The sequence below is a fragment of the Dryas octopetala genome, chromosome 1, assembly GCF_963921425.1.
Source record: "Dryas octopetala chromosome 1, drDryOcto1.1, whole genome shotgun sequence".
Lineage (NCBI taxonomy): Eukaryota > Viridiplantae > Streptophyta > Magnoliopsida > Rosales > Rosaceae > Dryas > Dryas octopetala.
The window spans coordinates 14,501,179-14,513,679 of NC_141366.1; the positions used below are offsets into that span (position 1 = coordinate 14,501,179).

The 12,501-nt window shown below is 37.8% G+C and overlaps 2 protein-coding genes and 1 non-coding gene across 4 annotated transcripts; 1 reads left to right on the forward strand and 2 right to left on the reverse strand.

Moving 5' to 3' along the window:
• Window positions 1-7,634: 7,634 nt before the first annotated feature.
• On the reverse strand, window positions 7,635-7,706 carry TRNAM-CAU (transfer RNA methionine (anticodon CAU)). Its single transcript has one exon. It is a non-coding gene; the product is annotated as a tRNA-Met (tRNA).
• Window positions 7,707-7,789: 83 nt separating this feature from the next.
• On the forward strand, window positions 7,790-10,068 carry VPS22 (EAP30/Vps36 family protein). Of its 2 annotated transcripts, none has more exons than XM_086229025.1 (8): window positions 7,790-7,911; window positions 8,102-8,264; window positions 8,354-8,464; window positions 8,559-8,694; window positions 8,955-9,109; window positions 9,518-9,625; window positions 9,748-9,837; window positions 9,929-10,068. In XM_086229025.1, exons 2-8 carry the CDS (start codon window positions 8,214-8,216, stop codon window positions 10,028-10,030), a joined length of 753 nt encoding a protein of 250 aa, XP_086085151.1. In that variant the 5' UTR covers window positions 7,790-7,911; window positions 8,102-8,213; the 3' UTR covers window positions 10,031-10,068. The 2 variants fall into 2 exon arrangements, with proteins under 2 accessions (XP_086085151.1, XP_086085152.1); XM_086229026.1 differs by having other exon boundaries at window positions 7,818-7,911; window positions 8,149-8,264.
• Window positions 10,069-10,427: 359 nt separating this feature from the next.
• On the reverse strand, window positions 10,428-11,589 carry FADA (fatty acid desaturase A). The gene has a single exon (XM_086229024.1). The coding sequence runs from the start codon at window positions 11,553-11,555 to the stop codon at window positions 10,620-10,622; it is 936 nt and encodes a 311-aa protein (XP_086085150.1). The 5' UTR covers window positions 11,556-11,589; the 3' UTR covers window positions 10,428-10,619.
• Between the last annotated feature and the right edge of the window lie 912 nt (window positions 11,590-12,501).

A 12,501-nucleotide genomic window follows, 5' to 3' on the forward strand; every position in this document is an offset into this window, starting at 1 on the left:
AGTTGCCTTCGGCTGTGAATTTTTTTGCCAATTTTGAGATTTTGAGGTTTGAGTTATGAATGAATAGTTTTTGCAGCAGAAGAGTGAACGGCATGCCTTTCACAAAACAGGAACTTCATAGTTGTAAGATTCTTGAATGAGTGGGCATGCCCTTCACATATTGAAAATTTATTACTTTAGAGTTGGTAAAACCTTGATTTATTGGCTTCATTTTTTTTCCTCTCAAAGGGTTGCAATTTGTTCTGTTGAAGCATCTGTTTTTTGCATATCCATGCCATTGTACTGGTGTTGAACTGAGTGAGACAGATGCACATAAATTTGGCACCTTAAGTGAAAGAATATGATAGAACTAGTTCTCCCAGATGGCCGGCTTATATGCAAACTAATGAGAGATATCCAAAGTTGGAGATGTGCTTGCAAAAAACTCATCCAAAGACTTAATTTCCACAGTGTGGTTTGCTTTGGAAAAACAGATGAAGCAGTACACTGTCAGATAGCACTACTGATACGGACAGCCAAGTAAGAAGCAAGTCCAGGTTGAAGTTTTGGATTTTAGCATTTTTGTTTTATTCCTTGAATGATACATTTCCATCTAGTTGATATTTAATTACAGATGCACAGTATAAGTCTTCTCCACTGGGTTCATGTCTACAGGTTAGAAGTTAATATTTATTTATAGATGCACACTGAAGCTTTGAAGTTATAGCTACTTGAATGGTACATTTCCATTTAGAGCTTGCTTTGCCAATAGTGATTTGGAATGCAATTTGGAATGTTGAAATCATAGCTGTTCTGAATTCTCATGAACTGAAGATCATAGTCAAGCAGGGTAGTGAGGACAATTGAAAATGTTGCCAATTAGCTCCAATTTAGTCTAAGATAAATTGCTCTGCTTCATAATACCAACGTTTTGTTGTGCCTGTTAAAACGAAAAAGATTAATTAACATGGGCACCTTTTTCCTTCATTTGTTGTATGATCATTGATTCATTGTTGAGTGTGGGCATGCCCTGCACATATCAGAATTACAAGGAGAATTGGTCTGAAAACTGATTGAAAAGCAGTGGGAATGTCCGTATTATATGGTTGCAAAAGTTGTAGGTAAAATATGGTCAGAGTTATTGGTCCCCTATGAATGGACGTTTTCTCAAGAAATTTTATCGAACAGCTTGGGAGATAATGACTCCAGAACAAAAATTATATATGTTAGTACTCCAAAATGGTAGTGGCTTGCAAAACAAAGAAATTATAATTGGCCCTTCAAGGCATTCTTCAAGGCATCCCAAACGCTAGTCCCCACGTTGATGGTCCTCTTGAGGAGTGGAGATCGCGCTTGCAATTCAGCAACGTACTGGCACTGAGCTTGGAGTTTCTCTTTTTCAGGACAAAGCTTGCCCAGGTCAGCATCCATTTTTGCCATAAGGGTCTCCTTTCGGCATTGAAGATGTGCACGACGAGCCTGAAGAGTCTCCATTTGCTTCTCGACATCCATAAGATCTTTATCAATCTCAGCAATTCCAATTTTGGAGGAGCAACATGCCTCGAACTTTGCTTTCAACGCCTTGTGAGCATGTTGCAGGGCAAGCTCTTGTTCTTGTCCCTTGTCCCGTTCATGATGGGCTTCCTCGAAACGTGGAAGTTCGGTCTCAACATCTTGAAGCATCCTCTCTAGTCTGGGGATCATCTCTGGCTCGAAGAAGCCAACTGAGCGCAAATACTCAAATGCAGCAACAAATTCATCATGGCATTGCTGATCTACCAAGGCCTTGAGGTCGCTGTTTAAGAGGCACCCAATAGTTTCTTTGGCTCTTTCAAGTTGTGGGTCAGCACCAGAAGTAATAATGCCTTGAGAGGAGGTGGCAGTGGTAATTACCTCATCAGTTTCTTGTATCACTGCCAGAAAATCGGCCTCTAACTCTGAATTACAAACCTGCTAAAACAAAATAAGATCATCGAAGAATTAATTAAGTCAGGCTTTAGTATTATTAGCACGTACAAAGGAACAAGAACAATATATACTTACATGTTTATTCTGGCGTAGCTCAATTGGCCGCTGGTTTTTCTTCCTCTGGTGTGTTGTCCCCAATATATCAATGTATGGCAATAAATTCCCGGTCTCGGGAGTCTAAAGAGTACACACATATATTACTTAATTTTGCCTTTATTATCATTGGATTTGCACTAAATTCTAGGATTAATTGAAACAAGCAAGGACCAGCATACGAGAGAATCCAAATCCATATCCATGTGAAAATGTGGTTGGATGCATGGCTAAGATTAGAAAATAACTTGTTTGTCTCCGTGATAAGGACAAGTTGGTGGTCACGACAGAAAGAGAAAGAGAGAAGAATGAGAGGAGAGAGCTAGAGAGAAAGGGAGTGAGAGAAAAGAAAGAGAGCCAATGAGAAGAAGGTGGAGATGTCACCTCTCCCTATTTCAGTGATAGGGAAGTTTCTCTCTTAAGATTAAAAATTAATGATAAACAAAAAAAAAAAAAAAATAAGCAATATATACGGATTCTCAAGATATGGGTTCACAAAATAAAAGTACTCAAACACATGAATAAAAAGAATAACATAAAAAAGAAAAAAAAAAATAAAGATGAGAATCTACTAACCCACTCGATACAAAGTTGTCCCTGAGGCAAACAAGACTGCAATGGCACCGAAGAGATATACTCACATATCCAAGTCCGGACTGCCGAATCTCTATCTCTCATCTCCTTGTGAGGGTTCAACCATGCCGATGCATCTGACCCTATATGCATCAGCATATAATACAAAAAATCCTTACATCGCTCCCCAATCAAATGGAGAGCAGCACAAGTAAACGGGTCGGACAAGTGTACGCCAAAATTAACCTTAAATCACAACGAAAAGAAAACGGTAGTATTTAAAACAAAGATAAGTACTAGAGGCACCAACTATTATTCTAACTTTTTAAAATCTCAACTGATGTAGTAGTAATTTTATGTGTTCATATTTGAACCACTCTGAATCTCATGTAGAAAACTATCATATGATTAGCTAGAATTAGTTGGTAACCAAAATGTTGCGAAAATAGTTGGCGCCTCTAATAATATTATAGGTTACAAAACTTGGATAAAAATTGTGGTGGCTAGATAACTCACTAACAATCCCTCCTTCAAGGACTGCCTATCCTCGAAGGGTAGTATTGACGTCCATTGTGGATACTGAAAGCGTTCAGGACCTGGTACGCAAACGGTATACTTGCACTCTGACGTGCAATATTGACCCGATCCATTTAAGCAATCGGGTTGTTCGACTGGTGGATCCATCAGTATCTTGATCATTTGCTTTGTCAGAGAAACTATGTTTGTTGTGGCCATCCTCTTGGTCAGTCCACCTGTATTTTTCTTACTGGCCGACCTCTCAGACGGGGATTCTGATTGGTCTACAAGCAAGCAACAAAATGCACAATAATAGTTAATTGGGTTAGTTTAGATATAGTAATATTGTAATACTTTTGAAAAATAAAATAATATGAAACATTATGAAATCCTTATCCCCCGGACCTTGTCCCTCATCCGGACCGGTCAACGCCATCGATGTTTTTGTTGTCTCTGAAAAATCAAAGCAAGCCACTAATCAATAACTAAAAAAATAAAAGGTAAATCAATGTATGTAAATGCAAAATTCAATTTTGTTTTCACATTATACAAATATACAATATATATGTACTTAGTATTGTGGTCTATCGGTGAATCTCATCTATATTAGAGATATGGTAAACCTAATATTATTCTCATAATTAATACATATATAAAACTAATCAAATGGCAAATTACCAACATTAATTAATAACTTATATACCAGTACTCAACTCCCAGGCCAACCAAGCAACGAACAACGCACCTGAAAAAATTGACACCAAATTGTGTTAATAAAACTCACCAAATTGCATTAATAGCATTAGCGCGCACACCAATTAAATTATTGTTTTACCCTAGCCTCTTAAATAAATTTTCTTTTTTCTTACAGTTTTATTCTAATCAACGCATGTTTGGAATTTAAAATGTTAGACCAAGCCTTGCCCAGCCGAATGGCCTTCACTTCTCCATTTCTCCATTTCTCCTTAAACACACAGAACAACACGTACACATATCCAAGGTTCCAACAAAAGTCCAACTCCAAACACAGAACACAAAATACAAGTCCAAACAAATTTGCAGAAGTTCATAAACAAATTAATTTACAAATCTCCAGCCCCACATAATACACATCCAAAGTTAACAGATTTAAAAGAAAAATAATAACACAGAGAGTAGCCCAGCCAACAAATCCAAAATAGAGAGAGGTGTTACCGGCAGTGTAGAGCGCACCACTAATCAAATTAGAGATAGGTCCATCTAAAAAGAAACATAATGCACAGTTAATAAATAAAACAAAAAATATCTAACAACAGAACCATACTAACAATCCAACAAAAATCACACCCATAATAAATAATAAAACAAATTAGGGTTAATTACAGTTTGCATCCTTCAAGGGTAGGTCATTTTTCATTTTACACTCCGGTCTTCAAAAGTCTACAATCTACACCCTCACGTTAGCTCTGTTTTTCACTTTTAACGCACTGCATGTTAAGTTTGATAGTTTTTAACTTCTTATTTGTTTGTGTGGCAGTTGTGGACCCCTGTTTTTCCTATATGACAAATGATGAGGAAGCTGAATTAAGCCACATAATGAAATTATACATTCCATATATGTGAACAAAACAAATAATAAAACATGGCATACTTTTTTTTATTATTTATTTGTTCCACGTACGTGGTTTAATTTCACCAATCTATGTGGCCTAAGTTGATGCAGTGCAGTTGGAAATTAAGAAGTTACCCATCAGCTTGATCCTTCAAGACCATGCCTCCAAGATTTGCAACTTGTTTAAGTGCTTGTTTACCCTACTTGGTTCATATTTTTCAGCATGTCTAACAAATGCTTCAGCAAAACTTCCTGTCTGGTTTCTGACTTGGGAAGGTTCGACGTGGTAGAAGACTGGTAAAACTAGATGGTCGTAAGAGGTCCTCCTGCGTTCAAGGATGGTCACAAGCTCGTCAAGGCACCACCCGGAGGACACGAAGTCTTTCGAAAGCACGATGACCGAAACATTTTGACTTTTGGATGGCTTTCTCCAGTTCTGCCTTGATTTCTTTTCCTCTCTCAAGTTCATCGTCATCTCTGAACGTGCGATAGCCTTTGCCCACAAGGGCTGTGTAGAGGTGATCTGTAAAAGTCTTGCGAGTGTCTTTGCCTCTGAAACTCAAGAACACGTGATAATCAGGTGGAGAAGGAGAAGGATCAATATCACTTGAGGAAGAGGAAGAGGAAGAGGAAGAGGAGGCTTCTTCAGCTGTAACAAGATCCATCGATCGATCGATCAACGAACAAACTTTCTTTCAGTGGAAACAAGATCGATCCATTTATCTAGCTTTAATTTAGCTGTTATGTACTATTTGTACCAAATAAAATGTGTATTTTCTTGGAAAATCAGGGGATACGTAGAGCATTCTCCTTAATTTCTTCTTATTAATTAAACATAGTCGACCATTGTCTTAAAAACAAATAATTAAGTGGGGAGTATTTTCGTCAAGCAACAATATAAACAAGAGAAAATTAGGCTCAGACCATTTTAGATAATAGTTTTTATGTAGAGGACAGAGGTGTTTTAAAATTTATAAAAAAATTCTTTTAATATAGACTAAGATCCTTTTTCTGATTACTACATCAAAAAATCTAATACATGTCAGCATTTCTGATTTAAATGATATATACACGTCAGCATTTTTTATTTAAATGATATTTTTCAAAAACTAAACAGATATTTGATTGTTATCTTTATTCAATTTTGAATTAAGAAACCAAATAACAGGGCATGGATTCCTTTTGCCATCTAGGTATCTACTAATGCCAATGGAGATAACTAAGCTCTACCATCACACCTCAACTTCAACAAAGAATAATATATAATTATTTTTTTATCTGGGAAAGGAGAATTTAAACTTATGTCTCTCTTAATACTTGAGAGAGAAATACTACTAAACTAATAACGATTAATTATTTTAAAAGAAAGTCATTTTAAAGAGTAAGTGAAATGTGGCCATACAAACTATTTCCCACACTAATGTGTCTAATAGATACATATAGACTATATGATATAGTGAAGAATAGTTATGGATGGCCAACAATGCCCAAATCTTCCTAAAGCCAAAATCAAATGCACAACAGAGGTCTCAAAAGACCTCAGTTCAGGAAAGCTTGCTTCCTCCCTTTTGAAGGACTCTCTCACCTACCTTCTAACAAAAATCATGGACTTTTCCCCACTTTTGAAGGACTCTCTCACCTACCTTCTAACAAAAATCATAGACTTTTCCCCACGATGGGAATGACAAATTCACAAAAAAAAAAAAAAAAAAAAAAAAAAGAGGTCAACTAACCACTTGAGAATCTCTAGGCCTTCCACAGTGGGCGTTCTCCCTTCTGACGCACGGCCCCAACTACTCCCACTAATGGCCTACCTCTCTCTGCTCTCTTCCCACTTGGGTGGGACCCACCTTCCATTACACTCAGCCCAAATGGCCCTCACCCAAACTCATGCATAATACTCACCTATTGCACTAAAATGGCTACCCACTCAATTTTTCGGGTCATTACAAAAGTTGCAAACCCATATGTCACTCACCACTGTGAATGGTCTTAGGAAGATAAGTTTCAATACATTTTTAAGTGCTAATTTTTCCACTGATTTGGTTCACTCTCTCCTAGCTCTAAGATTGTAGCAATTTTAGTTGCCTTCAGCTGTTAATTTTTTTTTTTTTTTCAATTTTGAGTTTTTGAGGTTTGACCGTTTGAGTTGTGATGTGAAGCTTAAAAAAAGAAAAGTTAGTTTAGTAAAAATTTGACAACTCAAAGCTTAAAAGAAGAGAATTTTTTGGAGATGTCTCAAGTTCAATAAAAAAAACTTAAAAGAACAAAAGTATTTGGAAAATCTCAACGAATGATCTTGTGCTCTTCACGATATCCATCACCTGGCTTCCTCCTCCTTTACCTCCGTCTCTTTTTGCCATGTTTGGCATGAAATGAAGCGAATCTTGTTGCTGATGCGCTTGCTGAAGCTGGCATCCTCCATCCTCTCTTGATCACACCTGGGTACATTCTCTTCCGTTTGGTGCTCTTTCCACCCTTTATTTTGATCAATTAGGTCTTGGTTATCCTCGTGACTTTGAGTTGTAATTTCTTTTACCTAGCAATAAAAAAAAATTAATGATCTTGTGTACAATTGTACAAATATGGTAAGTTAAATGGTTCAAAACAATATTGAAGCTTAAAATTTGATATTTGGGTGTCAATTTTGAGCTTTGAGGTTTGGATTGTGAGGTCACTTAGTAATTGTTTCTTTTCTTAATAAAATAAGTCAAAGAAAAAAGACACTTGCTTGCCACATTGGCATCTGGCCAAAAAATAAAAATAAAAAAAATCAGCGGCAGAAACGTTTAGAATTGAAATGGGCCAAAGACCAAACGGTACCTGCCAGAGTCCATTAGCCCAAAATTCGATGCCTATGCTCAATTGCTCAAACCAAGAATGAAAAATGTGAATGAAAAAATTTAATCGTAGTTATCAGAGCCAGGTTTCGATCCTGGGACCTGTGGGTTATGGGCCCACCACGCTTCCGCTGCGCCACTCTGATTGTTGACATACAATGCTCATTTTATGATACTTATAATCTAATTACCGAAATATCACTCTTTCTCCCCTTCTATGTTGAATATTCTCAGCAGAAGTGAAAGACTCTCTCTCTTGAAGATAGGTGGGTGTGAGATTGGAAGACGGTGGTGCCGATGCTGTCCATCAATTCCGCAAAGAAGACGGTGCATAGAGGCTTCGATTTATGGGTATGCTGTTAATGGAAGATTTCGTTAAGGGCTTTGGTTTTCTGGAGTTTTTTTTTTTTTTTTGTTTGCTTCTGGCTTTTTTATATCTAATTTGGTTGCTTTGATTGATTGAGTTGTTGATAGCTATGAACTGTTAAAACTTGGTAGAGGTTGAGTCTCTTTCTGATTGTTACTTTGATTTGATACTTAGGCAATGAAGTTCTGTTAAACAATCTGAAACCTTGCTCACATTATTAGCAATCTTTCCATAGCTTCCATTTCTTCAACTCCATTGAAGTGGGTCGTAGAAGAGGAGCGAGAGAATGAGGAGGAGACCTGGGATTGGTGGCTTGCAGACAGCTGCTGCTGCTAGGGTCTGTGTGTTTGTTTCTTCTTCTCCACCATTGATTTTAATGTTACTAATCAGTGGCATACAATTAAACAAGTATGCTGGTTTTTTCAGGACCAGTATCGGTTGCTGGGCGAGAATGTGGCCAAGATTAGAACCGATCTCATGAAGGAACAGCTCGACACTTTTCGAACCCAGTTGGAAGATTTCGCTCGCAAGCACAAGGTCCCATTTCCTTTTCAATCATTTTGAGTAGCAAATTTGTTTAAATTTTTTGATTGGAATCAATTTGCTCTGACTGATGATATGGATTTTACAGAATGACATTCGCAAGAATCCTGCTTTCAGATCACAATTCCATGAAATGTGCACTAAGGTTGGAGTAGATCCTTTGGCCTCCAATAAGGGTTTCTGGGCAGAGCTCTTGGGGATTGGTGACTTCTACTATGAACTTGGTTGGTACCATTTTCTTAATCTCTTTGCATATCTGCAAGATTGGATATTAGTATGGTTGTTGCGAAGCTAGTTTGCATGATATATGTGTGTGTATATATATATATATATATATATATATATGTTCCAGGCCGAGGTTAAACTGCAAAATTAGTATGCAATATTTTATAGAAGAGCCGGATTTATATTTATTGATGCAAAAGTAATATATCCATATTATATATATATATATATACTAAAATGGAGGTCCTTGGTTAGACAGGAGTGCAAATTGTTGACATCTGCTTGGCAACAAGACCCCACAATGGAGGTTTGATCTACCTTCAGGAACTCTGCAATCTGCTTCGTCAGAGGCGAAAGAGTGATCGTGAAGCTGTTTCTGAGGATGATTGCCTGCGTGCTATAAGTAAGCTGAAGGTATGTATTAGCTTGTCCATGTATTACCTGTACAAGTTCCTAATGTCTTTCTAGAAGGGGTTGACCTCCTGGATGTTGGGTGACTTGGCGTAAGTGCTTGAATTCATGCCAATTTTTTATCACAGTAACAGACTTTTGCTAGTATGCCTATTAGCCCAGTGATTTCTGAAAGGCAGATTAAGTTTAGTTGTTATGAACTTATGATGTTATCATTGTTGATGAGTAGTAGTAGATGTACCTTTTGATCTCATGCTAGTGAAATCTCTGTATTTATTACTCGTTACAACATTGTAAGCATGATTTGTGACAAAAAATTTATGATTTGTTACTTTTTGATCTCATATCTCTGCAGTAGTATGATCATTGGCTAAGTGATGCATTATACTAACATCTGTTGCTTGATTCCAGGTACTGGGTAATGGTTTTGAGGTGATTTCTGTTGGAAAGAGAAAGCTTGTTCGTTCTGTTCCAACTGAGTTGAACAAAGACCACAATGAAATTTTAGAGCTAGCCCAGGTTCCAATTTTTTTGTTTCATCTTCCTCCTAATTTACCTGGAATACACATTTGAGTAAATTTATTTGCTCTTGATCATCTAGAATGATTAGTTACAGTTAAGTTCCACTTCTTTTCTCTTAGGCTCAAGGCTTTGTGACTGTTGAAGAGGTAGAGAGACGATTATCATGGACCTCTGGCCGTGCAATTGATACCTTGGACACTTTACTAGAAGTAAGTTTATTACATTTACTCTCTATTTCTTTTTAGTCCATTATATGCATAGTAGGATTCCCGGGGATTAAAAAACCATTGCCTGTCTCAGGAGGGTCTAGCAATGATTGATGATGGCCACAAAGATGGTATACGCCGGTATTGGTTTCCTTGTGTATCTTCCATCCCCACTCCAGTAGGAGCTGATACTTAACAAGCATGAGATTTCTCAATATAATGGAGTTCAGAAGGGTTATATCTGCATACTCAAAGATGACCGATTTCTTTGTGATTTCCTTTTGTAATACTAGTTGGTCCAACAGACTGCTGATGGACAGTGTATTTCATATTTTCATCTTAAAAGTTATAAAGGAGACATTTGCAGGGATTAATCCATGCTACTTCTCTCTCTCTCTCTCTCTCTCTCTCTCTCATACAAGTAGGTCCCACCTCTATACAAGATGTGATTAACAATGTGGTCTGTAAAGGTATGAAGTGATGCAAATAGTTTTTATTGATGAATAAAGTATATTGGAAGAACATGACGCTCCGCAATCAAATGGAACACAAAAGTTATTTTTCTTCTTTTCCGTTGGAGCATGATGTTGAACTAGTTTGAAAGAAATATTAAGTTCAAGCCCCTGAATACAAGAGCTGATGATCATATACACATACAAATACCACCTAATCTCTTGAAAGAAATCTTACAGTATACATTATTCAGTGAGCAAACAAATCTATGAACCAGCATTCTGGCAAGAAAAATACACAGAAGAAAAGGGTAATTAGAAGCAAAAGAAGGTTCATTGGGCTGTAAATTGAGAAGCAGTCTCAGTTTCAGTCTCTTCAGTCCAGTCAGAGCTAGGCTCACTCCAAGACCTGGGTCTCACCCCTTGCTTAAAAAACAAGATCATCTCCAATGCCTCAAAAACCTTCTGCTTATCCAAAAACTCATTCCAAACTCCACTCACTATGCAGTAATTGTTGTTGTAAGGTTGCCGGTGGTGCGCCGAATGTTGCGACCGGGATACCAGTATGCCCAAATCTTGCAATGCCACCACCAACGGCGGTAGGCGGCTCTTTGTGCCATGAGCCCAAGCATGAAACTGTTGGCTAAACATAATGGAACCTGAGCACACAGCAACAAACCCATGAACAACTGGGTCATCATAAACAAGGTCTATGGGAAGCACTATGAATGTCACAACTCGAGCAAGGGCATGTAAATTGTTAGCAAATTGGCGCCTAGTGATTGTCCAAGGCCACTTGTGGTGACCTTGAAATGCCTCTATTTGGGCACCAAATATTGGAGTTGAGGCACCACCATAGTTGTCAATGCTCCAATGGTAAACTCCGGACCCAAGGTCAGCCAACACATACCCAACTAAGCCTGCCAAAATGGGCTCGACCCATATGTGTGAATGGGCTGCACCTACTATGGACCTTGCTAGAGAAACAAGCACAGTGGTGCACCCACTTGCCACCCATGCACGGTGAGACCATGTTGATAGCAAACTTGGGTCATTGAGCAGGGGAGGACGGGTGCTGTCCGTGAGTCGGGTGGGGCGAGGTTCGAGCCGCTGCAGCCGCGGCTCGAGAACAAGCTTTTCTTGGTTGGGGTTGGGCTTGGTGCTGGTGGTGGCTGAGCAATGCAGAGTTGTGCGGAGGATTGGGGTGTAGCATGTATGAACATGATGTTGGGGACTTGGGCGGAACTTGGTTTGGGTTAAGATAGACATTGGAGGGTGTTAAAAGAGAAAGTTGAGAAACCAATATAAGAGACTAATTGGAGGCAATATATATATATATATATATATATATATGGCGAATTGGTGACATTTGGAGTAGTGGCTAGAAACAAAGGTCATAGCCTCATAGGGGATGTGGCCAGGAACTTGGCTTTGTGGTGAGGAAGTGAGAAAGGGAGAGAGGCAATGTTGTGGTGGGCATAGGGGATGCGTGGGGTTCTGAAATCCTCAATTGCCTTGTGATCTCTGACTTTGTGAGCTTTTCACAAAAAAGTCACCCACTCTAATATAAAGAACTCAAAATAAGATTGATGATTTTTCTTTGACACTAATGCCTAATGCTAATGCTCGCTTGTTAGATAGTGATCAAAATGATTTAGACATATTATATTGTTAAATTATCAATTTAAACTATGCATCTATTAAAGAATTTACATAATTTATAGTGTAGATTAATAGTTTGATAATGTAACATATTAGATTCAGAATGCTTTAACAAAGAAAATATTTTCCGAAGTTCTTGGGATTAACTCAAGTGGTGAAAATGGATGAAATAAGTGTTATAATTAGGTTAAGTTCAAAATTCGATTCTTTCCAATGTAACAAAAAAAAAAAAAAATTCTTTATTTGACAATCTAGTAGATAGTATTTTGTATGAAAATAGAGGAAATAAAAGTCTCACTTGAGATGGTCAGTATATGGAAATAAGGTGTTATCATTTAAGCCGTTGGATTGGTTTGATCGAAGGAATGAGTGCAAACAAAAGAGTGGTGGAATTACATTTTCATGAGAGAAGTTCTTGTAAATTACAGGACTACAAGTAATGATAATGACACACTCCGCAATTGAGGAATATTCAAGTCCTTGAAGCATAAAAAAAGCTAGATCCTCTATAGGCCATCCATTCAAATGAATTCTTTGTCAAAGGTATATCTTT

What these genes read in the sequence shown, in the direction of transcription:
- FADA (XM_086229024.1), bottom strand. Translation starts at nt 11,555, where the DNA reads ATGTCTATCTTAACCCAAACCAAGTTCCGCCCAAGTCCCCAACATCAT.
- VPS22 (XM_086229025.1), top strand. Translation starts at nt 8,214, where the DNA reads ATGAGGAGGAGACCTGGGATTGGTGGCTTGCAGACAGCTGCTGCTGCT. An exon ending in TGACTTCTACTATGAACTTG is followed by an intron (nt 8,695 to 8,954) that starts GTTGGTACCATT and finishes TTGGTTAGACAG; the next exon opens with GAGTGCAAATTGTTGACATC. An exon ending in GTGCTATAAGTAAGCTGAAG is followed by an intron (nt 9,110 to 9,517) that starts GTATGTATTAGC and finishes GCTTGATTCCAG; the next exon opens with GTACTGGGTAATGGTTTTGA.